Raw genomic sequence first — 27,278 nt, 5'->3', positions numbered from 1 at the left:
GCTGGAGGTCTTGACTCGGCCGCTCGGCAGGTCTGCGGAGTGATTGATAACGGAGTCTGTATATGTGATCTCTCGCTCTTGCGCTCCTCACCCCGCCCGCCTGCCCGGCTGGAAAGCTAAAATAATAAAATGCTGATCTCACACAGTTCCTGGGCTTGCCGCTCTCTCGCTCTCTCCCCGTTTGCCCTGCCTGCTGGGTTCACACCGCTCGGGGTGGGGGAGACAAAAGGCAGAGGCCGACACAGCCTGCCTGGGAGGTAAGTCTGGGTCCCTTTCCCCCCCTTTCCCCCCTCCTTGGCTTCGTGGGAATTTAAGAGGCGGCAAGCGGGTGGCGAGAAAATTGTACGCCAAGCAAAGGCAGGGGAAGTCGCCGGCTATGTTTGGGCTGAGTCCTTGTGGGGTGGAGAGTGTTGCTGAAGGATAACTGAACAGCTCTTCTATACACCCGGGGACACACAGGCCCAGTCGGCACACGCAAGATAAGGCGGTAGAATCCAGGCATGGGATCAGCAAGGACTGTACCGTTTTGCCGTGTGCACAGGCAACGCCCCCTGCAAATGTCTGTGTGTGTCCAGTAAAATCAAACAAAATGAATTTCTGTGCAAGTAGCTCACTACGTGACCAGTTAGAAAGGGTCAGAGCCTGGGGTGGGGTGTGTCCCCACCACCACCACTGGGCTTGCCCTCAAACCTGAAGAGACTGTACCACAAAAAAGCTGCAAGTTGGGAGTTGGCAGACCGTCGCTGAAATCTCTCAGAAAGGATTTTGGTTCACTTTCAAGGGGATCCAGGCAGGGTCCTTTCAACTCTATACCTGCAGCCTGAAGTGGCGCAGCCTGCTCTGCAAGGACTCTACCACTTCCTCCTGCTGCAAAAGTGTAGAGCAGGCCCCACCCCATGTCTGGTGGGAGGGGTGTGCGTGGGCATCACAAAACGCAGTTGTCTCTTGCTAAATGAAGATTTGGAAGAGAGGAGGAGGGCTTGCGAGGAAACAGATCTATGGGCTGAAGGTGGAGGAGAGCTTAAGTAATGTTTTAAGCCTTGATGGTGAGGTTAGAAACAGGTGGATCCTCTAATCCAGACAGAGGAAGTATAGGTGGGTCAAAGGAGATCCCCAAGCGATTGAATTCGGACTCAAAAGTGGCATCGAATCTTCAAAACAGATTTGAGCCACCCTGGAACCTTCCCCAAGGCAAGCTGCATTTGAATAATTTTGGGAACTGCAGTTTGCAGGAGCTGAGACTTGCAGCTAGGCTCAAGGGTGAACTACAGTTCCCGGGATTCTTCGAGAAGGGGGGGGGGATATGCCTTAACTGTACACAGCCACTGTCTCTCAAATGGTGTGAAACTGGACAGCTATTACTCTTTTTATGACGCCGTCGATGGAGCGCTAGGCAGAGTGACATAGCAAAAAAAGCGCAAAAGATAATTGTTATGGATAGTGGCCCCACCCTGAGCATCTCGCAGCCTTAAGGTTCTGGAAGCCAAGAAGGGAGAGAGAGAGATCTGGGCAAAGGAGGGAGGGCTTTCGGCAAGCTCAGTTGTCCGCCTGGGAAATGCGGCCGAGGGCCAAGTTGTGGCTGCAGAGAAGGTGGGGATCACGCAGGAAAAAGACACAGCTCAGGCATGGAGCACTTGCCTTGAAAGCAGAAGGTCCATGGTTCAATTTCTGACACTTCAGTTAGGACTGCCTAAAACTCTGGGAAGCTGCTGCCAGTCAGAGCAAACAACATTAGACAGACCCCAGTGACCAGACTCAGTATAAGGCAGCTTCCTTGGTTTCATTGCAAATTGGCCCTTTATTGAGAACTATGACGACTAGAGGGATGCGGGTGGCGCTGTGGGTTAAACCACAGGGCTTAGGACTTGCCGATCAGAAGGTTGGCGGTTCGAATCCCCGCCACGGGGTGAGCTCCCATTGCTCGGTCCCTGCTCCTGCCAACCTTGCAGTTTGAAAGCACCTCAAAGTGCAAGTAGATAAATAGGTACCACTCCGGCGAGAAGGTAAACGGTGTTTCCGTGCGCTGCTCTGGTTCGCCAGAAGCGGCTTAGTCCTGCTGGCCACACGACCTGGAAGCTGTACGCCGGCTCCCTCGGCCAATAAAGCGAGATGAGTGCCGCAACCCCAGAGTCGGCCACGACTGGACCTAATGGTCAGGGGTCCCTTTACCTTTACCTATGACGACTAGAACGGAAGGGTTGTATCTGAGGGGCAGAACACCTGCTTTGCCTTCAGAAGGTTCCAGGTTCAATCCCCAATAGCATCTTCAGGTAGGAGGGCCAGTGGTGGTGCAGTGGTTAAAGTGGTAGGCTAGGACCTGGGAGAGACCAGGGTTCAAATCCCGACACTCAGCTATGGAGCTCACCGGGTGACCTTGGGCCAGTCTCTGCCTCTCAGCCTAACCCACCTCACAGGGTTGTTGTGAGGATCAAATGAGGAAGCAGAGGAGAATTGTGTACGCCACCTTGAGCTCCTTGGAGGAAAAGGTGGGGTAGGAATGCAATAAATAACTTAGTAAAAATAAATAGATAGGACAGGGAATGCCCTTCCTCTGAAAGCCTGGAGAGTCGCTGCCAGTCAGTGTAGACAACATCGCGTTAGATAGAGCCAAGCGTCTGACCTGGGATAAGGCAGGGGTTGACTGGGGGAATGGAAGGAGGGGTGGAGGTGGAAACTGCACCGTGTTTCAGGGAGGGGTTTGCAGACATAAAGCCAGAGTATTCCTAGTTACAGATAGGTAGCCGTGTTGGTCTGCCATAGTCAAAACCAAATAAAAAAATTCCTTCCAGTAGCACCTTAAAGACCAACTAAGTTAGTTCTTGGTATGAGCTTTCGTGTGCATGCACACGAAAGCTCATACCAAGAACTAACTTAAAACAAAAGAAAAGAAAAAAAAATCCTTCCAGTAGCACCTTAAAGACCTGCCAACCTGCCAACCAATGGACAAACAGTCCATTGAATATAGCCAGGCACTACGTTACAGCCGCATCTGTTCCAATTCTACAGACAGAGACTCTCACCTAAGAGATCTACAGCAAACCTTTTTAGAACTAAAATACCCAGCAGATGAAGTTAGACAACAGATCAACAGAGTCAGACTGATACCCAGAGAGAACTTACTGCAAGACAGACCCAAAAAAGAAAATAACAGAACACCTCTAGTCATCACATACAGCTCCCAAGTTAAAACAGTACAACGCATCATCAGAGATCTACAACCTCTCCTGGACAATGACAGTTCTCTTTCTCAAGCTCTGGGAGGAAGACCTTTCATTGCCTACAGACAGCCACCCAATCTTAAACAACTCCTAACCCACAATAATACCACTACCAGACTTAACACGGACACTGGCACCAGAGCTTGCAATAAACCCAGATGCCAACTTTGCTGCCACATACACCCGGACAACACCATTACTGGCCCCAACAACATCACACATACCATCTCGGGACTATTTAATTGCTCATCGTCTAACATTGTGTATGCCATCAAATGCCAACAGTGTCCCACACACACACACACCCCGATTCACCTGCCGTCTCCCAACACTTCTGTTCCCAACTGATTCAATTGTCATTCAGTTGCCTTCCTCCCCAATCCCCCAAACTCTCAAATCATCTCTAGGTAAAGTCATACAGCTTAGGCCCAGGCTATCTGAAGGACTGTATCCTCACATACAAACCTGCTTGAGGGTTTAAAATCTTTAGGAGAGGCCCTTCTCTCAGTTCCAGCACCCTCACAGGCACGCTTGGTGGGGACACAAGAGAGGGCCTTCTCAGTGGTGGCTCCTCCCAGACAACTTTGGAACTCTTTCCCTGGGAAAGTCAGACTGGCTCCCTCCTTGTTGTCCTTCTGCTGGCAGGTAGACTTGGAGGAGTGATTGCATGTATGTGGTTATTTATTTATTTATTTAAGGAAAGGGCTGCGCTATTTTTACTACCTACATTTAAACAGTTTTGTTTCTACTTTGTTTTTAATTCTATTAGAGCTTAACCACCTTTTAACTATTATTTTTTAATACGTTTTTAGCCTTCTGCATTTTATCTGTGCTCTTTTAACTTGCGCAATCCACCTTGAGCCCCGGCTTGGGAAAAAGAGGTGTGTGGGGGGATATAAATAAATAAATAAATAAATAAAAATAAATAAAAATAAATTAAAATAATTCATAATCTTAAATTAACCTGTTTTCCCCCTCCAGTTAATAACCTACCCAGTGACCCAGGTCACCAGTTTCCCCCAAGTTCATTACCAGTTCAGAAACACTTGGGGCAATTTTTTATACAAAGAAGATTTGGGGCCAAAGGGCAGAGTCTTGGAGATTTGGAAAGGGATCCCTGCAGGCATAAGGGGCTGTAGCTCAGGAAAGGCCTTTGAACTTTGCAAAGGACACCTGCACACTCAATGTCGGCATTAAGACATTAGAGGCAATGCGTAGAATAATGGAACCGTAGAATTGTAAGGGGCCCCAAGGGCCAAAGGGGGGCCCATCCACTCCAGTGTCTGTAGCCAAACACCCAATGAATTTATGGATCTAGATAGACTGCCTCTGGACCTGGAGGTTCTATTAGGACATCAAAATAGCCTGGCGGCTGGACCAGGCCAATGGGGGCCCGTCTACCCCAGCATCCTGTTTCCACAGTGGCCAATCAGATGCCCTGAATAGGAAGCCCACAAGCAGCACCCGAGCACAGCAGCAGCGAGTCTCCCCAATTGTGAATCCCAGCGCCTGGGTATTATTCACAGGCACAGAAGGGAGAGACTCTAGCGCCACGCTGAATGCAGAGATGGTGTGGCAGGTTTCCCGGAGGGCTCCGGGTCGCTGTGTCCTTGCTTCCTACTCGGAAGTAAAGCTAAGCCTCCTCCTCCCTGTTAATTAACCCTCACACAGTGCTAGAGCACCTGGCAGGGCAGAGCTCCAGACCCAAGACGGGAGCAAGAGGGTGTCAAAAGAGAATTGGCTTCTCTCTTTGTGTGTGTGTTTTTCTTATGGATGTAAAATCTTCCTTCCTTGGGTACGTTTTAGATTAGAGAAGGGGAGAAGGAGGAGGAAAAGAAAAAAACCCCTAAAGAAGAGTCCAGATAGAGATCTAGTAAATCACGAGCAGTGTGGAGACAGGGGAAACCGAGAGTCTTTCTGCTCAGTGAATCATAGAAGGGGTTCCCAAAGGTCATCCAGTCCAACCCCCTGAAATGCAGGAACCACAACTAAAGAATTCCTGTCAAATGGCCATTCCAACATCCGCTCGGAAACTTCCAAGGAAGCAGAGTCCACCATCTTCCAGCATTGCATAATACTAGAATATGGGGTGGCTGGGTGAAACTGATGTGCGGAACTCACCGCCACAAGATGTGGATGGATGCTGGCTTAAACCGGCTTTAAAAACGGGATGGGACAAATTCAGAGGCCTATCGAGGGCTGTTAGTCCTGATGGCCGGAATGGGTCTTTCAAGGGCAGTCCACCTCAGAGAGACCAGATTCTGGAAAGCAAACAAAGGAAAAGGCTCTTTCCTACCTGCTTTGTGCTGTTGGGCTGAGGGAAGAGGGAAGAGGCTGGATTAGATGAAGCAGCTTGGCCCGTCTCACATTCTTATGTCTAAACCTGGCGTGTGGCAATGGGATGTTGGCTCAGGTGAATCTGGGAAAGGCGGAGCTTCCCAGCGGCATTTGTTTGCCCCTGTCAGAGACAAAGCAGTCTTGATGGACACGTTCTTTGTGGTGCTGTCAGAGTAAGACTTTAGGGCAGATGTCTAGAGTACCACTCGGTGGGAGGAGGTAAAAATTGTCTAGTGTGGCTTTAAAAGAGAAAGAAAAAAAGGTAGCCTCCTTCATCTTTCTCCTGTCAATCGAAGGGAATATGACATGGCCAACGTTTATTTATTTATTTTTGGCAATGCAAAGTAGGAGCTTAATCTCCTCCAAAAGGGTGGCAGGAAAAATGCAGATATTGAACCAAAACACTTGATTGGCCAAGATAGGAATGTGGGAGTCATCTAAAGGTGGGCTGTCGCCGCCACCAACAACAACATATTTCAGCATAGAAAGATGTGGCCCTGTGGGCATAACCCCAGGCATAACCCCAAACACGTCCCTCCAGATTGGGACTACAATTCCCATCATCCCTGACCACTGGTCCTGTTAGCTAGGGATGGTGGGAGTTGTAGTCCCAAAGCATCTGGCTTGCCACTGTTGTTTCTCTGCTATGGTTTCTCTGTCTGCCGGAGGCCTGTCAGGGCATTCTTTTTACTCTGACAGGTGGGAAGCTTCACCAGCTGAATGTCCACCTGCATTGTAACCGTTACAGCAGGTGTGGGGAAGATTTGGCCCTTCCTTCCAGGTGTTTCACTGAATGGCAACTCCTATCAGCCCCACCGCTTCCAAGGGCCAGGGAGGAGGAGGGTAGTTATCATCCAGGAACATTCCTGGTTTGCGGTGGTTGGACTAGATCAGCCTTTCTCCACCTGTGGGTCCCCAGATGTTGTTGAACTACAACTCCCATCACCCCTAGCTAGCAAGGCCAGAGCTCAGGGATGATGGGAGTTGTAGTCCAACAACATCTGGGGACCCACAGGTTGAGAACCACTGGACTAGATGATCCTTGGGTATCCCTTCCACCTCTACCATTCTATGTACATCTGGAGGGCCAAAGGCTCCCCACACCTGTGTTTCCAGAAACAGGATGTCGACCCCCACCTCCCCGCTTTTCTTTGCCTATCACATCGCTTGCTGGAAACACAACCAACTTGCACAACAGGCAGAAATTCCACTGGTAAAGCTATCCCACGGTGGTTGAATTTCTATCCGCCGCAGGTTGTTAAAGTGCACAGGAAATGGAGAATGGAAGTTTGACCATAGTTTAAGACATCTTGGGGAAAACAAACAAACCTATTTAGTTTAGATCTTCCCAGAAGAGGGCTGGCTGAGTTTGCCACCCCTTATATCTGCTCACACAGACCTCCTCCTCTTTTGCCCAGAGGTTGAATTCTGAGAGCACACAAGAACTCTTTGATTCCAGGACTCCTGTTTCAGAAAGCTTCTTAACTTTTGGGGGAAAGTGAGGAGGAGAGGAAGGGAGAGAAGAGACTGATCAAAGAAGTAGGTTGGAAAACAGGAAGGCATTATTTGAAAGGTACTAGAAAAAGCAGAGGAATGAGGGTGGTGCTGTGGCTTAAACCACAGAACCTAGGACTTGCTGATCAGAAGGTCGGCGGTTCGAATCCCCATGACGGGATGAGCTCCCGTTGCTCGGTCCCTGCTCCTGCCAACCTAGCAGTTCGAAAGCACGTCATGTGCAAGTAGAGAAATAGGGACCGCTCTGGCGGGAAGGTAAACGGCGTTTCCGTATGCTGCTCTGGTTCGCCAGAAGCGGCTTAGTCATGCTGGCCACATGACCCAGAAGCTGTACGCCGACTCCCTCGGCCTATAGAGCGGGATGAGCGCGCAACCCCAGAGTCGGTCACGACTGGACCCAATGGTTAGGGTTCCCTTTACCTTTACCTTTAGAAAAAGCAGGGAGTCCATCTGGTATAAGGGAGGGCCATGCAGAAGGTTTCAGGTTCAATCCCTGCCATCTACAGGTAGGGCTGGGAGAGAAAGCTTCCTGGCATCCTAGGGAGCTGCTGCCAGTCAGTGTTGACAATACCAAGCTGGATGGACTGGGGGTCCGGCTCAGGATAAAGCAGCTTCCTAGGTTCTTAAAAAGATGAAACGTCGAATCACAGAATTATAGTGTTGAAATTCCTGCAGTGCAGGAACTCTGGCCGCAGCTGTCCTTGGGTGGGCTCGAACCACCAACCTTCTGGTTATCAGCCAGACGCATTGACCTATTGCGCCACTGGGTGCTTGAACTAGATTAAAAAGTTAAAAAGAGAATCACAGAATTAAAAACACACACATACACCCCAGCTAAAAAAACCCAAAAACATTTAAAAGGTACCGTATTTTTCGCTGTATAGGACGCACCAGACCACAAGAAGCACCTAGTTTTTGGAGGAGGAAAACAAGAAAAAAAAATATTCTGAATCTCAGAAGCCAGAACAGCAAGAGGGATCGCTGCGCAGTGAAAGCAGCAATCCCTCTTGCAGTTCTGGCTTCTGGGATAGCTGTGCAGCCTGCATTCGCTCCATAAGACGCACACACATTTCCCCTTACTTTTCAGGAGGGAAAAAGTGAGTATAGAGCAAAAAATACGGTACCATGTGTATTGGAGTTCAGAGTGCTTCCTTTGCATTCATTTAGTCCTGTGCAACATTGTGGGGTGGGGTGGGTCCATTTTGTGATAGAGAAAGTGAGACCAGAAATGAAGGAGGGAGGGGAAGAGAGCAAGAGGCAGACTGAGAGCATTTTCCTGGAGCACTCCCCACCTGCCTTGTAAGAGAGTGATAAGCAGACAGAGTAAGTATGGGAATGGGACAGTTTGGAAACAGTTTTACTGATCAATGTGATTTCTCCACCATTAGGCTTCAGAGCCTTCCTGCATCTGTCATTTAATCTGATACAGGTTTCTAGCCTGGGGTTCCTCAGGAATTCCAGGAAACCAATTTTGAGACCTGTGTTTAAAAATCGGAGTAGTTTTGAAAGGTTCATTTGACCATCTTGATTCAAAATGGCGCCCAACGGTACCCAGACGTAGACAGAAACGTGCTGTTGATCTCAGGAACCACCGCACAAAATCTGGTTATGATATCTCGAGAAGTGTCCAAATGCATAGCTAAGAGACACAGACCTCAGGTTATATACGCTTCAGGTTACATACGCTTCAGGTTACAGACTCTGCTAACCCAGAAATAGCACCTCGGGTTAAGAACTTTGCTTCAGGATGAGAACAGAAATCTGGCTCCAGCAGCGCGGCAGCAGCAGGAGGCCCCATTAGCTAAAGTGGTTTTCAGGTTAAGAACAGTTTCAGGTTAAGAATGGACCTCCAGAACGAATTAAATACTTAACCTGAGATACCACTGTATGTGAATGATTTTACATATTTAAAAACATTGCATGGCGCAGCCCTCCAGAGAGGATACGACTTCAGACAACACACAACAGGGTGTCCTCTTCCCACAAGCCCAAATCCCAACCGTGTTAAAGAATCAGCCTGGTCTTAGAATCATAAATGGTAGAGTTGAAAGGGACCCCGTGAGTTATCCAGCCCAACCCCCTGCAATGCAGGAATCACAGCTAAAGAATCCCTGACAGATGACCATCCTACCTCTGTTTAGAAACCTCCAAGGAAGGAGAGTCCATCACCTTCCAAGGGAAGTTCTTCCTTCTTGTTTTCTGTGGCACTTTTGACATAGGGCACAGGGGCACCCATTCCATCTTGTATTTGCAGTCTGAAGTGGTACAGTCCCTTGGGGGAGCTTATACCTTAAACCCAGGGAAGGGGAGCCTGTGACCCTCCATATGATGATGGACTTATAAGTGCCATCATCCCAGACCACTGGCTGTGCTGGTCGCTGGGAGCAACACCTGGAGGACACCAGATTCCTCAGCATTGCTTTAAAACCCTCAGCCTTTGAGAACCAGGTCCTGACGATCAGCTGAATGGGGTGGCGTAAAACAGCTGTTTTGGGGGACTCATTCAACACCTCCCCCCCGGCACCAATGCACAAGCTTCTGGCAAATGGAGCGCTGCCCTTTAGGCAGGACAGAAAATTAAAGTACAGTGCGAAATACCAGTCATTTTCTTTTGGGTGAACGGGTAAGCTTGTTTGCTTGTTGAACACTCTGATGTGGCCATAAATGCCTGCATTGATCTATTCGTCTGGATCGTTCAATTAAGGCCATAGACTGAAATGTGACCTGATTTGAATTAAACAAGCACACACACCAAAACTGGATGCTGAGAGTTTCAAGAACAAGATATAAACTTACCAGGAGACACTGCTCTTCAAAGAAACTCAAGTCACAAGCACCATGGTTGAATAAACATTTGGGTTTAGCCTTGTTGGTGTGTCCCCTGTCCCCCCCCCCCCCCAAGTCAGGAGGACTCAAACTTGAAACATATTATGTTGAAACAGATCCAAGTACCCCTGCTCCAGAAATATCTGGAAGAAACCAGATTGTAGAAGGCAGTTATATATTTAAAAAAGACCGTTGGCAAGCCCCATTTCAAAAGAAGCATCCCTTCCCGTTTGAGAGTGAATGGAGAATGATGCATCTCAAAATCACAGAAAGAATTCTCCCCTTGCTTTCTTCTTTTCTCATAGGCTGATTCAATCAAGTAATTAAATAGTAATCAACTGACACTCATAGGGTTAATTAACTATGTTTTCTTTAATCAGGTACGAGCCCCAATGCAACCACTAATTTATAGTGGTAAGAGGTCCCAGAAACCAACTTAGCTGACCAGTCAGAAAAATCAAGAGGCAAGGAGTTCCATTGGTTTCCCCTCCCCAACAGTGTCCCATGTTGCCCTGTGTCTGATTTTACACTGGATCGTTTAGAGCTGCTTCGTAGTTACTCACTGGGACTTCTTCTGTCCCCCCTAAATCCAGCTTCATCCTCCTCATTCTGCATCACAGGAGAGACACCGCCTTTGCATAAACCGCAGCAACCATGACGACTTCATACCAGAAAGAGCTGGAGAAATATCGAGACATTGATGAAGATAAGATCTTGAATGAACTATCTGCGGAGGAGCTGGCTCAACTTGACGTAGAGCTTCAGGAAATGGACCCTGAAGTGAGATTGAGGGGGGTGACGATTTGGGGTAGAGGGTGGGATTCTTGAAGATTCTAGATGTAATTTTAGGTTTTTGAGGGAAACGGAAATATGACTGCCTAGACATGATTTTAGGGATGGGGGAGAAATTCAATCTCATTCACAATTAAAATATAAACTTACTTAATTTGCACTTTTTGCAAATATAGTTTGAAATTTCACTTCTCCTAATTCTGCCATGCAGTTTTCCAGCTAAGTAATGCATTTGACAGGGTAAAATGTTCCTCTAGATGTATATGTTAGGGAAACTGATGTACAAAAATGCATCATGTTACAGAAATTTGCTCACAAAAGTGTGTGCACAATGCAAAAATGCTTTAAAACGTGTATGCTGAAATAAATTTACACTAAAATGTTGATGAATTATTGCGAGGGGTTTAAAAGAAATTCCAAGCTAATATGGAGAACTGAACTTAAGACTGATAAAATGAAAGCAACCAAAACCAGCAGATTCACCTATCCAGATGGTTTTTGAAGCAAACCCTCTGATGCTGAATCAAAACATTAATAGCTGCCTTCTTCTTTTATAATTTTTATTAAAGATTTTCTTGGGTTAAAATTCATAGCCCTCTTGAATGTGAAGATGTTGGAACTTTATTTTCCTTAGGGGCAACAAGTGAGACTGCAACCAACGTATGGTATTAAAAACAGCTTATAAAAATGTGTTTGTTATGAGAAATTTGCACTAAACGCTGATGAATTTTCATGAGGATTTTTTAAAATTATAATTACAAATTGCTGCAAAATGTGGATAACTGAATCTAAGATTGGGGGGGGGGGGAATGTGAAACTGAAAGAACCAAAATTGACAGATCCTGCCATCTCTTTCCAGGGCATGCCCTTCCTCACACCCTCCACTTTCCACTTTTGTGCCCTGACATCAGAGGCAATCTGTGACCACTGTGCATGCCCAACTGTCTGGACTGTTTTGGGGAGGGGGGTTCCTTCAGGTTCCCCTCCTCTAAAGAGAGATGCATAGCACCGTATTTTTCGCTCTATAAGACGCACCAGACCACAAGTTTTTGGAGGAGGAAAACAAGAAAAAAAATATTCTGAATCTCAGAAGCCAGAACAGCAAGAGGGATCTCTGCGCAGTGAAAGCAGCAATCCCTCTTGCTGTTCTGGCTTCTGGGATAGCTGCTCAGCCTGCATTCGCTCCATCAGACGCACACACATTTCCCCTTACTTTTTAGGAGGGGAAAAGTGAGTCTTATAGAGCAAAAAATATGGTATTTCTTCAAATTTTGGGCTTCTCCCAAGCCTGCTGATCCCTGTGCATGGATGATAAAGATCAAGCCTCAGAGAATGAGTTTGCTTAAAGTTTCATCTTTTAAGTCTTGGTGATAACTTTTTATTTTTATTATAGCATTTATAGGTCGTCAAATGCACCCATTTTAAATATACAATAGTGAAATATCTTGCAAAGGTTAGCCATGCTGATTTTTTTGGGTGGCTTCTTCCTCCCCATCTCTCTGCTCTGCCATTGAGCCTATAACTCTAACATTAAAGGGGTAAGGTTGAAGGACAGAATCAAGTTTAGGAGAATACTAATTTGGATTTTTGCAATGTACATTCAGCTTAGGAACATTTGCTTGGGAATCCAGAGGGTACGGGTATGGAGACCGAATATTATCAATTATCATTGTCATACTTTCAGATTAGGAAATAGTCCCACATCTAGGCAGTAGGTGTGGAAGGAACTTTAGGTTGCTATTTTCCAGGGAATTTGTTGCTGCCCACCCCCTACAAACCCCTCCCTCACAACCCCAAGGCCAAGTTTTGTGGTGATGAACAAGAGCGCGGAAAGTTTAAAAGTAGTAGCCGTGTCATGTCACTCTCCAGTAGCACACAAGTAATTTCCCCTTGTCAGTGTTGTTAGGTGGGAGAGGGGAGCAGGCACATTCAGCAGATGATACCTAACAGGGAAATATAACAAAGCCCGAAGCTTCACCTGTTGAATTAATTTTGATGGCCCGGTTGAAAGTCCTTGTTCTGATGCAGCCAGAAGCCCTATCCTACGGTACTGGGCGATACAATGCCCAGTTGAGTTAATTCTGATGGCCCGGCTGAAAGTCCGTGTTCTAATACAACCAGAAGCCCTATCCTACAGTACTGGGCAACACAATGCCACTGTTGTATAACTCACTCACCCCCCATTCTGCTCTGCCTCATAGAATGTAATGCTCCCGGCGGGTCTCCGGCAACGAGACCAGACGAAGAAGAGCCCGACGGGTCCACTGGATCGAGACGCCCTCATGCAGCACCTGGAGAAGCAGGCAATGGAAGCGAAGGAGCGGGAAGACCTGGTGCCCTTCACAGGAGAGAAAAAAGGTATTTGTCCAATTTGCAAGCTGGATGCTGTGATTCCAAGGCTGCATGGCTGGACTGGCAAGCTTCCCAGCTATCTTCTGGGGCTGTCCCATCTGCAGCAGCAGGACGTGCAACTGTGCTGCACAAAGTGCCACCTACAGATTTTTGCAGATTGAGCTGTTCTTGAAGGCAGAGGAGCAGCCCATTTAAACCCCCCCAAAAAACTTATGGTCAGCTGGCAACCCTAAAAGTCAGTTTCAGTGAGTTATTTATTCGTTGCATTTATATCCTCCAAGCAGCTTGAGGTGGTGTACATGGTTCTCCCCATTTTTTCCCCACAGCAACCCTGTGATGTAGGTTAGGCAGAGAAGCAGTGATATCCAGTGAGCTTCATGGCTGAGTGGAGATTTGAACCCTGATCTCGTAGTCTGACACTCTAACCATTACTGCCATAATGCTTGCTATTGAGTTACTACTGAGCTACTGGGGCTGCATGAGATTATACCCTCTGTGATTGGTGAATCGTATGGAGCATCTGGATTGGCCAGGTCTGATTTAAATAGCAGAAGCCTGGACATCTGCCTTTGGACAAATAAATTTTATTTTCTGCCTGCTGTGTTTCAGGCCCCGGAGTAGCCTCTAGCATTTCTCCTGTTACAAAGATGTAGAAATTCATTCTATTCAAATGTCACATCAAACTGTGGTCAGCAGCTAGGCATGAGACTAATTTGAGAAAGCATGGTTTACCATCAGCCCCAGAATCCATTGGTTTGTACAGTTTCCAGACCAGGCTTTTCCTAGGCATCACCGTGGTTTGCGTCTGACGCCAGAAACCGTGGTTTGACAAGTCTGCAAACCATGGGCCTGTGGTATGCTGGGTTGTGAGATTTGAATTGGCAAGCCATGTTTTGTGATAATCTGGTGAGCAAGGCTGAGAAACCTTGGTTTGTGTGCTGTATGATTCAATGGGATGTTCAAATTGACAGAGCAGAGTGACTACTAGTTTCCTGTCTCCAGAAACCACTGCACAATCAAAATGAGAGTAAATGCATCAGCTTGAGCTCTGAGATATTGGGAAACAAAAGCAGGCAAGCAGCTGTAAACCTTGGTTTGCTTGTACTTTGATTATAAACTGTGATTAGCACAAACCATGCTTGGGGAGCGATCTCTGAACTGTCCTGGCCTTGAAAGCTTCCACACTCCTTTGTGACACTTTGATTGGTCTAAGAACGCCATTGCCTGATATGGATTTTGGAATTTGCCATTTGCAATATCCTTAAAAAACCCTGGGTGCTAGCATCAGTTTTATTGGTGGTTCCAAATCCATGGCTGCCATTTTGATTGAGGGCAAGAGGTGCTGGAGGCATGTGCAGAGAGACAATCATGTACACTCCATAGGTCTTCGAGATCAGCTCTGTCCCAGCTTGGCGCCGGGCAAAAGCTGCTCCTGAGTGTTGCCAGAATCCTACTGTGCGTGCTGTCCCAGAATTGAGATGGGATTGAGAGGAAAAGTTATATTTAGCTCGGCCGGGAGCACGCCGAGGATTCAAAATAGCCCGGTGTGTAGCTCAGATGTCCTGACCCACAAAAGGTTCCTAAGTGCTCCTGGTAAAGGCTCACGGCATCTCTTCAAATCATCCATCAACACACCTGGGGGGGAAAATCAAATTCGTAGCCCTCTCTCATGCATGTCGGCACCAAAGTGAATTGGGACTTCCTTCTGAGTAGACGATGGCGCATTTGCAGCTGCATGTTCTTCATCCTTGACCTTCAACTGCAGCTACTTGACCCCACAATGAAAGGCGTGAAAAGGAGGACATCGATTTTAAGGACTTGTCTTCATTCAGACTTGCATCCTTCACATATGCTAAAAGCCCTTTCAGGGCATCCTGCTGCTGTACATTAAGGATGTTTGTCATATTCTTCTTTATGATGTTCTTCCATCTGCAGATTTTGCATGTGACCCTGAGAGCTGAGGTATTGCAAAGAGATTCCCCTGCAAGACCTCAGATCTCAGCTGTCCAGTAGCTTTTCTCAGGTCAGGCAAAGGTTGTTGTCATTCACTCGCAGAGGTCCTCTCTGTGTGGCACCAACCAGAGGAACCAAAGTTTTATAATCAGCTTGTGAGAGCATAAATTTGAGCTGTCCAGTGGTTCTGCCTGCCAAAAAATTATTTTTAAAAAGCCAATGTACATATATCTCACATCTTATTTGGTAACATTTTAAAATATATTTCATTCCACCTTTGACCACAAAACTTGCAGAAACTTTATATTGTGCATCAGAAAACACATCCCTAAAACGACATTTTAGAAACTGATCACTGGTTATCTGCCATTCAGCTAAAGATAGGCAGGGGACAAATATACCACCCCTATACTCCAGGCAGGCTCCTCTGCCTTTAAGAGCAATACAACAGGCAGAAATCCAACCAGTCTAGCTACTGGTACATGGAGGCACGGAAACCTCTTGTTGAATTCCTCCCTGTGGCATTTGTACTCTGCCCTTTCTCCAAGAAGCTATGTGTCACAATGCGACAACCCTGTGAAGCATGCCAATCTGAAAGACTACTGTAGCCAGCTCCTCCAGTGAACAGCAAGGCTGATCAGGGATTTAAATTCATGATCCATTTGGCCTTCAATGGGTACATCAGGATCCATTACAGCAGAAGTAATGTGTCTCTCACCCATTTTGAGGGCCCAATCCAGCTGTACGTTTAGCCTGAAGAGCTGTCCCATGGGAGATGGAACAAGCTGGTTTTCTGCTGCTCTGGAGGGGAGGACCCGAACCAATGAATTCAAATGACAAGGAGATTCCAATTGAACATTAAGAAGAGCTTTCTGACAGTAAGAGCTGTTCGAGAGTGGAACGGACTTCCTCTGACAGTGGTGGACTCTCCTTCGTTGTAGGTTTTAAAACAGAGGCCGGATGCCCCTCTGTCATGGATCCTTTAGCTGTGATTCGTGCATTGCAGGGAGCTGGACTAGATGACCCTTGGAGTCCCTTCCAACTTTACAGTTCTGTGATTCTAAGTAGCTGTCATGGTGAGACGAATAATGTAGTGTTTGGCAGAAACTGAACCGCAGTGTAAGAGAAACGGAACCGATTATGACTAATGCAGTTTGGAATAGAAGCCGTTGCCTTCTGACATCCCTTGCATGTCAAAAGCTACCCTTTCCAGATATCTTGCAGCTTAACCAATGGCGTTTGTGTTGAATCTTGCCGGTGCATTGGCCAGTCCCGTGGAGAGGCAGCAGCAGTCAGATTCCGAGTGCCGGTGATAAGGAGCAACAGGTGGACTCTGCCAGCAGATTGGAAGATGGTGTGTGTGTGTGTGTGTGTGTGTGTGTGTGTGTGAAGGCATCTCAGGTTCACCCTATTCGCGCCTCCTCTCACTTTGTGGTTCCCACGCTAATTTACTTCTCTCCACGCTGGAACGAAGAAAAGTTCCTGGAGCCGGGACGTTTCTAAAGGGCAGCTTTGATTTGTCCCTTTTCCCAGTCTCATTGGGGCCTAAAAAAAGATCTCCTGAAAGTTCACGATGTCAAGAGATTTTCTGAAAGGAAACCTTGTCCGTGTCTTCTTTCCTCCCTCTCTTATTGTGGTTCATGTTCTTAACATTAGAAAACCAGCACAAAATAGAAAAGAAATGCAATTCGTAATTGCGATACATGTCTTAATGTTTCTAACCTGAGCGTCAAGTCATCACACTGTCGTTTTGCTTCAATCTGAGGCATTGCCATCTCTCCCCACCCTTATTTAATTACTGCTGCTATTTTTATACTTGGAAAAACTGTTTTCACCGTATCTACATTTCTCATATTCTTTATCCCTCCCCCACCCCTGTTCTCTTAATTTCACAAGATAAATTAGTGCAATACTTCGTGTTTATATTCTAACAATTTAAACAGATGGCATCTCTTCTTCTGCTGCTACTTTTAGTACTGAGCAATTAAACATCTGGCTGCGATTAAGAAATCCCTTGCTTCCTCTCTGTAACTAAATCACCGTGTTTTGGGGGCATGGAGAGGGGTTAGATCTGGGCCACATGAAATGGAACTGTCTGGTGTGGCCGCTTTGGAATCCCAGCTACTTTAATGTTGGATTTAAAAAACAACAACCAGCCAGCAACAAAACAAACAGCGCAAGTTTCTAGATATGATCGTGTCAGATAGTGTAGAGAGAACTGCTAGTGTGCCATGGGAGATGAAGAACTGGAATAATTTGAGGACCCTGAATCCTCCACATTGAAATTCTGGATGAGTTACTGCTCTGGGCATCTGCTAAGAATCGACAATCCTGCTGCCTCTCTGGGATGGATCATTTAGTCACTCCCCCGTACAGTGATGTAACAGAATCACTGTTCCGGTCTTTTTCCAGCTGGGCAACCCACACTGAATGGGAACTCAGGCAGAAAGGAAGAGAAATTCAGTTTGGCTCGCAGTTTAACATAGAATCATAGAATTGTAGAGCTGGAAGGGACCATGCGGGTCATCTAGTCCAACCCCCTGCAATGCAGGAATCTGGACCTAACTAATTCACATGCCCCAAATGATACAAGAATGAGAATGCAGCTACCCTTTGAATAGTATACTTTTCCAAATTTTGCAATGCAGTTCTCCAGCTATAAAGAATGTTAAGCAAAAAAATGCATCTGTTGGGGAAAATGTGCATAAAAATTATTATCATTATTATTACACACATCCTTGGGAAAAGTCTTTCCAGGTAAGAGAATAAAGTGCCCCCATCCCTTTTTCCAGTCAGAAAAAAATGTATCCTCAGATGTTGAACTAATTTGGGAAAACCAGGTACTGCTTAATCACAGAAGTCTCAAAGGGGTGCCAGTAAAAATTATAAAAAGCATACAATGAACAAAGCCAATTAATGTTAATGTAATAAAAGCATTGTGGTCAAAATTGAGATGGCAAGAATAAATATTGACATCCTGGGCATCAGTGAACTAAAATGGACGGGAATGGGCGAATTCAGTTCGGATGACCATCATGTCTACTACTGTGGGCAAGAATCCCATAAAAGAAATTGAGTGGCCCTCATAATCAACAAAAGAGTGAAGTCAAATGGGCCTTAGAAAGCACTGCTAATAACAAGGCTAGTGGAAGTGATGGTATTCCAGCTGAACTATTTAAAATTTTAAAAGATGATGCTGTTAAGGTGCTATACTCAATATGCCAGCAAATTTGGAAAACTCAGCAGTGCCAGAGGATTGGAGATCAGTCTACATCCCAATCCCAAAGAAGGGCAGTGCCAAAGAATGCTCCAACTACCACACAATTGCGCTCATTTCACACGCTAGCAAGGTTATGCTTAAAATTCTACAAGGCAGGCTTAAGCAGTATGTGGACTGAGAACTCCCAGAAGTGCAAGCTGGATTTCGAAGGGGCAGAGGAACCAGACACCAAATTGCAAACATGCGCTGGATTATGGAGAAAGCTAGAGAGTTCCAGAAAAACATCTACTTCTGCTTCATTGACTACGCAAAAGCATTTGACTGTGTTGACCACAGCAAACTATGGCAAGTTCTTAAAGAAATGGGAGTGCCTGATCACCTCATCTGTCTCCTGAGAAATCTCTATGTGGGACAAGAAGCTACAGTTAGAACTGGATATGGAATAACTGATTGGTTCAAAATTGGGAAAGGAGTTCGACAAGGCTGTATATTGTCTCCCTGCTTATTTAACTTATATGCAGAATTCATCATGCGAAGGGCTGGACTACATGAATCCCAAACCGGAATTAAGATTGCCGGAAGAAATATCAACAACTTCAGATATGCAATGACACAACATTGATGGCAGAAAGTGAGGAGGAATTAAAGAACCTTTTAATGAGGGTGAAAGAGGAGAGAGCAAAATATGGTTTGAAGCTCAACATCAAAAAAACTAAGATCATGGCCACTGGTCCCATCACCTCCTGGCAAATAGAAGGGGAAGAAATGGAGGCAGTGAGAGATTTTACTTTCTTGGGTTCCATGATCACTGCAGATGGTGACAGCAGTCATGAAATTAAAAGACGCCTGCTTCTTGGGAGAAAAGCAATGACAAACCTAGACAGCATCTTAAAAAGCAGAGACATCACCTTGCCGACAAAGGTCCGTATAGTTAAAGCTCTGGTTTTCCCAGTAGTGATGTATAGAAGTGAGCTGGACCATAAAGAAGGCTGATCGCCGAAGAATTGATGCTTTTGAATTCTGGTGCTGGAGGAGACTCTTGAGAGCCCCATGGACTGCAAGAAGATCAAACCTATCAATTCTGAAGGAAATCAGGTCTGAGTGTTCACTGGAAGGACAGATCGTGAAGCTGATGCTCCAAAACTTTGGCCACCTCATGAGAAGAGAAGACTCCCTGGAAAAGACCCTGATGTTGGGAAAGATGGAGGGCACAAGGAGAAGGGGACGACAGAGGACGAGATGGTTGGACAGTGTTGTTGAAGCTGTCAACATGAGTTTGACCAAACTGCGGGAGGCAGTGGAAGACAGGAGTGCCTGGCGTGCTCTGGTCCACGAAGAGTTGGACACGACTAAACGACTAAACAACAACAACAACAACAACAACAGAATGTTTCTTTTAAAATACTTACTGAAATAGAAAGGTATTTGTCAAGCTGCTGAAGTTCAGTAGAAAGGGGTATGCCTAATCTCAGCCTGCAGGGAGTCCAAAAGGAAGGAGCCCACTATACTAAATACATGGCTCCTGAGTGATTTGAGTTGTGGATTCAAGCCATGGGGTGGGGGGCACTAACAGTGACTCACCCAAAAATATCAGAAATCAAGCAGGGATATAAGGGAATCAGGCAGTCCTTGAGCTATCTAGAACCCAAGTTGTTTAAGGGCCTTGCTAATTAATTACAAAAACCTTGAGCTCAGCTTGGGGGCATTTTACCAAATCTGGCTGGATTTCAGAATGGGGACATTTTGGAGAATTTGGGAGGGAGGAATTGCTTGAATGAACTGCATCGTATGGCCTTTTGTTGTGCCACTTTTAATTTAGTTCATTTCCTCCCCTAACCCCAAACACCAGGAAAACCCTTTATTCCGAAAAACCCCAAGAGGGAAATCCCCAAAGAAGAGCAGATCACGCTGGAACCTGAACTGGAAGAAGCTTTAGCAAATGCCACTGATGCGGAGATGTGCGACATTGCAGGTAAAAAGCGTATTTCTGGCCGGAGGGTGGTGGGCAGAGAGCTGCTCCATGTTGGGGGCACAGACAACAGTGAGGTGTATCGGATCCCAGTGGAAGTTTGCTCCGAATAGGGGGAAAGGAAACTCATCTTATCAGAAACCTCTTGGCATTTATCCATCAGCTCAAAAAGAAGCACAGAAGTACAAATGCACCCAGTACACTGTCCAGTTAGGTCCTTGGGCTTGTAGCCAATATTAGAGTAGACCCACTGACATTAATGAATGTGACTCACTTAGGCCTGTTATTTCCAACAGGTCTATTCCATGTGGTACTTATCTGGCTACAACCCTCAGCTTGGGTCTGTGCATGGACTTCCTCTTAACCCCTTCTCAAGCCACCGACTTAGATATCTGGAGCAGTCCGCTGCTCTAGATTGGGGATGTAATACTTATTTTTTTTTATTTTTTCCATAAAATATATATTGTGTGCTGCTTGATTGTAAACAAAAAACCCTCAAAGCGGTTCACAGAAGATAAAACAGTAAAATCAACAAGCATTTACAACCCTGCCTTAAAACTTCTGGGTAGGCTTGTCTAAACCAGAATTTTTTTTAGCAGGAATGAAGAATGCTTCTTGCATTGTCCATTTTCATGCAGCACATAGCTAAATGGTAGAACTCCCTCTTCTTACATTCGTCATGCAAAGGAAATACACCGTCTATGCAAAAGAGAACCAGTCAATTGCACATCATTAGTGGATGGAAAACAATGACAACAGCAAACACTAACCCTATTTGCTGGATTGATTTCTGTTATGGACATGGGATGAATGAGCGGACATCGTAAATTCCTGCTCCCATTTTTATATTGATTGGATTTTCTCTGACATCCCCATCTAGGAGGGGACTCTGTTGCAGGTAGCCTAGGACAATTGTAACAACCTGTATTGCATAAAAAGCAGGTGGGTCTCCCGTGCTGGCCGGTGACCACCGGGCGGGAAAGTCCCTTGATGTCACCTCCTTGCCAAAGCCTCACGTATTTTTATTGCCCCCATGGCTCCCTGTCAGGCGTAAGCCGATAGGGCGAGAGCACCCGAAGTGTCTGATTTTAGCCTCTGCGTGGCGCTAAGCCAGCCCTACTCTCCGCTTGCTGCTGAGCTTTGGGAATCGGAGCTGGACGCGGCATGGATGCACCGGAGCAGAAATGTCCCCACTAGCTATGCTGCTATCCTGACAAAGCAGGTTGCTCCTGTCCCTGTAAATAATGGATTTCCACAAAGGATTTTTTGAAATGTCGTGCCTACAGAAAAAGGGAAATGTACGGAGAAGCCTCCTTCTCCCAGGCATAGGGCCGGCAGCACAGGTTGGGCTGATCAGGCACCTGCTGGGGTCCCAAACCCAGGCAGCGGGTCCCACTGACAAGAGCCCCCTCTGGCTGCTGTCTCCTCTCCACTGTTGCAACCTGCTCATCCAACCTTTCTCAACCTGTAAGTCCCCAGATGTAGTTGAACTACAACTCCCATCACCCCTAGCTAGCAAGGCCAGAGCTCAGGAACAATGGGAGTTGTAGTCCAACAACACTTTGAGAACCGCTTTTAGTGGTGGCAAGAAGGAGGCGGAGGCACTCACTGGCAAGCAAGCCTGTGGCAACAACATTGAGGCAGAGGAGCAAGAACAGATGGCAATGATGGCAGTGGGTGGGTGGACTCACTGAGGGAGGGAGCCCACAGGAGACATCTTGTCCAAGGCCCCCTGCAAATCTGGAACTGTCAGTGGCCTGACAGACTAGCTTAAAAAAAAATGCCTAGGGAGCATTTCTGCATTTACAAACACAGGCTGGTGTTTTTAACTATCTGATTATTTATGGATTTTGTCATACTCTAATTTTGAAAGGTGTCATTTATGTGCAGCTCTCTATCCTATCGACTGCTTCATGTGGTTGTCTGGATAACCTGACACTGTGTTTGGTGTTTACAGTCTGTAGATCGACTTGATAGCTAAAACAGGGGAGTCCCTGCCTGTAGTCTGAAGATGCTCCTCTGGGAAGTAAAAATAACACTAAATAACAACAAGCCCGCATGTAGAATACTAGGGTGTCAAGGATTCTAGGTAAACTATTTCTACAACATGCTACACTTCTTTGTGCGGGGAATTTAAAATGCATTGATACAGGGAGAGCTAGGCCTAGTGATCAGAAGAGAGGCAGGCCTCAGTGCTCTGTACAGCTCCTTGCACATGGTTGGCAATCCAAAATAAATTATCAGAATATTGTGGTGTGTTGTTGTTTTGTTAAAGAAAATACAAATCTGGCTATTTCCTTCTCTGCTTCCTTGCAGCTATCCTGGGCATGTACACCCTCATGAGCAACAAGCAGTATTATGATGCCATCTGCAGCGGCAACATCACAAACACGGAAGGCATAAACAGTGAGTGATTCCTTGGTCTGCATCTTACAGAGGGTGGCAAATGACCAAGGAGTTAGGAGAGACTGTTGCCTGGGAACCAGAAGCAACTGTCAAACTCAAGTGGACATGCTTCGGGGCTAGGGTCCCAATTCTAGGAAGACTAAGCAAAACACTCACCAATGAGACCAGGCTTCAAGAGAAGGGGTGTGGCCTGGGAAGGGTCTTGAGAGCTGGAAAGGGAAGACTGGAGAGCCACATTTGCCCCCTGGTCCTGAGGTTCTGCCCTCTGTTATTCAAGACACACTCTCTCTTTATTTTATTTCTCTCTCTCTCTCAGGCGTAGTGCAGCCTGATAAGTACAAGCCTGTCCCAGATGAGCCTCCAAACCCCACAAATGTGGAGGAGACCTTGACGAAAATCCAGAGCAACGACAAGGAACTCGAGGAAGTGAACCTTAATAACATTAAGGTCAGTGCCGAGTCCCAGGAGGACACACTTGGGTGTTTAAGCAGGCAACAGATGGAACAGCCCCTGTTTTGGAGTCTGTCACTTGTCAGAAGAGCAGATGCTTTGAAGATGTCGATGGGCTCAAGCACATCTAGCTGATTTTTTAAAAGCATCTCTGGTGGCAGAAACAAGCACCTTGCTTGTTCCTTGCTTCCAGTCAAGCATGGAGGCTGCTTCATATGGAGCTGCATCCTTGTTCCATCTAGCTCAATATTGTCCACACTGACAGGCAGCAGCTGTGTTTCAGAGACAGTTCCTTCCAGGACCTACCTGGGGTTTGAACCTGGGACCTTTTGCATGCAAAGCAGATGCTCTACCACTTTCCTCTAAGCGTAAGCTAAAGTTCCAGTTCTCATGGTTATGAACAATTAAAAGGATTAATTGTCAGAGGATAGGGGTCTGACCAGTGTGAGAGTGGGAGGGTCCTTCAAAGGTTAAGAAATACAATGGCAGACCTTCCAAGTGTCCCTATTTTCCAGGGACGTCCCAGATTTAGAGAAGCCGTCCCGGTTTCTGATTTGATCCTGGAATGTCCCACTTTTCCTTAGGACGTCCCTGTTTTCATTGCAGAAATGTTGGAGGGTATGAAATTATCTGACCCCCAAGCTGTCTGAAGGCAATCCTGTATGGGGAAGTTTTTCTAATGTTTGATATTTTATTTTAATATATGTTGGAAGTTTCCCAGAGTGGCTGGGGAAACCCAGTCAGAGCGTGGGGTGTAAATAGTAAAACTCTCATTAGCGAATGGGACGTCCCTATTTTCATCAGAGAAATTACATGGGCCTCAAGGTGATTTACAAACTTACTTTAAAAGCAGCTTAAAATACTTTTAAAAACATTAAAAAACAACAGCTATGTCTCAAATTGTGATGCTGTCCCACAGAACCAAGACAGCCACACTGAAAGCCCTGCTCTAAGCAACTGTGGATATTTTAGGGATTTGAAGAAGAAACTCTCCTGCAGGATGCGGTGACTCTTCCACACCACCCTGCGAAAGTGTCATTAAGCATATTATAAATAATTTTTGTGCTACTACCTATTAGGAAAAAAATGGGTTTTTGCTTTGAGACATGCGAGATGTTAGCAGGAGAAGGGTAACGTCATGTGGTCCCTCACCAGCAAATGCAGGAACAGGTAAGGTTTGAAGTGAGATTTTGGGTGGTGCAGATGGGCCTCTCTTCATTCCAACAGGACATTCCCGTTCAGACGCTGATAGAAATCTGCGACTCCATGAAAAGAAACACTGTCATCAAGAAGCTCAGCCTGGTTGCAACCCGGAGTAATGACCCAGTGGCACACGTAAGCTTTGAGGTTGCTCCTCCTCTGAAAAACTTCCTTGCCCTTAACAGGCAATCTGGAGCTTTGGCTAGAGTTGAACCCTAACAGGGAACTGGCGAGGGAGAACAGAATTGGAGAAGGATGACTCCCTGTGATCACTCATGGAACCTTCTAGGCTAGAATAGCCCCAATTTAGGACAACTTATGTCGGCTTTGTGGTTAACCAAATACTGGGTGAACAGGACCAAAACAGAATCAGGACCAGAGCCCTGATTTAGTCCTACTTAAGCAGGGATGGGAGAGTCTCCAGGTGATGCTGAACCAAAACTTCCATCAGTCATGGCCAGCCTGGCCTTTGCTCTGGCCTTTCTTTATTTTAGTCTATAAAATTTATATACCGCATGATTGTAAAAACAGACCAACCCTCAAAACTGTTACGAAAAGAATGGAATAATCAAATGATCAGTTAAAGAAAGGTTGCAAGCAACTATTTGAAAAAACTCAAAGCAAATTAAAATCAACAATAAGCTAAAAAGCGGGTGAAAGCACATGTCAGTGTTCTACACATGCAGATAGTCTTATCTAAACAAAAAATATTTTTAGCAGGTGCCGAAAAGAGTACTGCGAAGGCACTTACCTGATATCAGGAGGCAGTGAGTTCCAAAGGGATAGTGGAAACATCAAATGTTGGGGTAGTTCAACACCTTCCAGACTTTGCTGGACTCCAGGTCCCATCATCCTCTGTGACTGTTGCCCTCGCTGGCTGCTGGAGCTGCTGGGAGTTGGAGACAGTGGCTGAAAACAATACAGTAGTACTTTGGTTCTCAAAAGGCTTAATTGTGAAACAAATCAGCTCCCGAATGCCGCAAACCCGGAAGTAATTGTTCTGGTTTGCAAACGTTTTTTGGAAGCCGAACATCCAGCGCGGCTTCCGCTTGAGTGCAGGAAGCTCCTGCAGCCAATTGGAAGCCACGCCTTGGTTTTCAAATGGTTTTGGGAGTCGGACTCCCAGAACGGATTAAGTTTGAGAACCAAGGTACCACTGTACTTGCAAGAGTTCCTGAACTTTGCCTGTTTCTGCGCCCCCAGGCTGTGGCCGAGATGCTGAAGGAGAACAAGACCCTTCAGAGCCTCAACATTGAATCTAACTTCATCACCAGTGCTGGGATGATGCAAGTCATTAAAGCCATGAAGGAGAACTCCACGTTGACTGAACTCAAGGTGGACAACCAGGTTAGCCGGGGTCAGAACCCCTTGCACTCTCCCTCTGCTCTGCAGCCGGATGAAACGGCAAGCAAAGGCAGCTGTCTCTCTGCAGCGCCGGTGGAAAAGATCTGCTTGCCTTCTCTCCCTCTCCTGGAGATGAGCAGCCCTAGACCTGCTTTGCTTCAGCAAGGTGGCTGCTTCGTGCATCCTCAATCCATGCTCTGGTTACATGCATGAATTCGCAAAGTTCAGCCCACAACATCCTCTTCTCTCCTCACAAACCCAATGTCATCTTTTAAAACAAAAAACAGTAGTGTGGGGCCCCTCCTCGCTTCCTTCACACTTCTGATTTCTCTTTCTTCCTTCTCCCCACGCAGCGCCAGCGACTGGGCGACTCGGTGGAGATGGAGATGGCCGCCATGTTGGAAAATTGCCCTTCCATTATCCGCTTTGGTTATCACTTCACGCAGCAAGGACCAAGGGCCAGAGCCTCCATCGCAATAACCAAGAACAACGAATTACGTAAGTGCTGCTGGTCGGCGACCCGTCGCCTGTCCTAATTCTTGCATAATTGAGTGGTCATTTTTAGTGGGTGGACATCATGGCTGGCTATCCTGTTCCCGATGTCACTGGGAAGGCTGCAAGTAGGGCCAGAGGGCAACAGTGGTCTCCCCGCCTGTGATTCCCAGTAACCTCTATTCAGAGGCATACTGCCTTCAGCAATGGGGGGAGAACATGACTGTCATGGCTGCTAGTAGCCTTTGATAGCCATACTGTCCTCAATGGATTTGTCTAATCTTAAAGCCATCCCCTTTGGTAGGCATCGCTACCTCTTGTGGGAATGAGTTCCAAAGATGAACTACCATATTTTTTGCTCTCTAAGACTCATGGGAAATGTGTGTGCGTCTTATGGGGTGAATGCAGGCTGCGCAGCGATCCTTCTTGCTGTTCTGGCTTCTGGGATTCAGAATATTTTTTTTCTGGTTTTCCTCCTCCAAAAACTAGGTGCGTCTTGTGGTCTGGTGCGTCTTATAGAGCGAAAAATACGGTATGCTCTGTGCAAAGAAGTCCTTCTTTTTGTCTGCCCCAACTTGCTCTGCACGCGAAAAGTCCCAGCTCCAACTCCCAATGTATCCAGCCCACTGTCCTAAACCCCAGACTGCTGCTGCCGGTCAGTGTAGAGTCTACTGAACTAGATGGGACCCCAGTGGCCTGACGGGGGAATATAAGGCAGCGTTTGGTGTCCTCACATTGCTCGTCTTTCCTTTGCAGGCCGCAAGCAGAAGAAAACATAATGGCGCACCCCCTGCGACCGAATCCCGAGTGCCCTTAAGCTTCCTCATGTGCCTCTAAGCAGCCTTTTAAGCTCTGCCTGCCTCCCAGAGACAGAGTTTTGCCAACAGCAAGGATTTTTATTTTATTTCAAGAAGAGAATTTCTCGGAGAGATTGGCCCTGCTGTTCCCCCCTCACCTTGGCGACCGACAACACCCCCAACCCCAATTTCTTGCAATCTCAGGTTCTTTCTTCCTCCGAATCCAGGCTCCCCGTCTTTTGATTACCTCTGTAAATAAGAGAGATTTCGGAGAGACGCCCGCCCTGCCCCAAAGAACTGGCTTTGTTCTCCGCTAAGGACCAAAGGCAGTTGCACTCTTCCTATCTTTCCTAAACAAGCTACTATTATTAAATGATTCGGCACCATCTCGCTGATCGAAACCTGAA

At 46.5% G+C, this 27,278-nt stretch overlaps 2 protein-coding genes across 2 annotated transcripts in view; both read left to right on the top strand.

The window, feature by feature from the left end:
* The window catches only part of VPS72 (vacuolar protein sorting 72 homolog), a 54,666-nt gene that overhangs the window by 14,083 nt on the left and 13,305 nt on the right, over positions 1-27,278 (top strand). The gene's annotated exons all lie outside the window — the stretch shown is intronic.
* On the top strand, positions 104-27,278 carry TMOD4 (tropomodulin 4). Its single transcript, XM_083716002.1, has 10 exons — positions 104-257; positions 10,490-10,676; positions 12,890-13,046; positions 20,063-20,185; positions 22,499-22,588; positions 22,905-23,035; positions 24,266-24,373; positions 25,442-25,585; positions 25,936-26,080; positions 26,831-27,278. The coding sequence occupies exons 2-10, from the start codon at positions 10,551-10,553 to the stop codon at positions 26,851-26,853; spliced, it is 1,047 nt and encodes a 348-aa protein (XP_083572128.1). The 5' UTR covers positions 104-257; positions 10,490-10,550; the 3' UTR covers positions 26,854-27,278.

Source organism: Podarcis gaigeae, assembly GCF_964106915.1.
Source record: "Podarcis gaigeae genome assembly, chromosome: 16".
Lineage (NCBI taxonomy): Eukaryota > Metazoa > Chordata > Lepidosauria > Squamata > Lacertidae > Podarcis > Podarcis gaigeae.
The sequence above is the reverse complement of the archived record's forward strand: the minus strand, read 5'-3'. Positions and strand labels throughout refer to the sequence as shown.

Excerpts from the sequence above, each read along its gene's own strand:
- TMOD4 (XM_083716002.1), top strand. The coding sequence starts at position 10,551 with ATGACGACTTCATACCAGAAAGAGCTGGAGAAATATCGAGACATTGAT. Across the intron at positions 22,589-22,904 it reads AAACACGGAAGGCATAAACA|GCGTAGTGCAGCCTGATAAG; the intron begins GTGAGTGATTCC and ends TCTCTCTCTCAG. Across the intron at positions 24,374-25,441 it reads GTAATGACCCAGTGGCACAC|GCTGTGGCCGAGATGCTGAA; the intron begins GTAAGCTTTGAG and ends CTGCGCCCCCAG.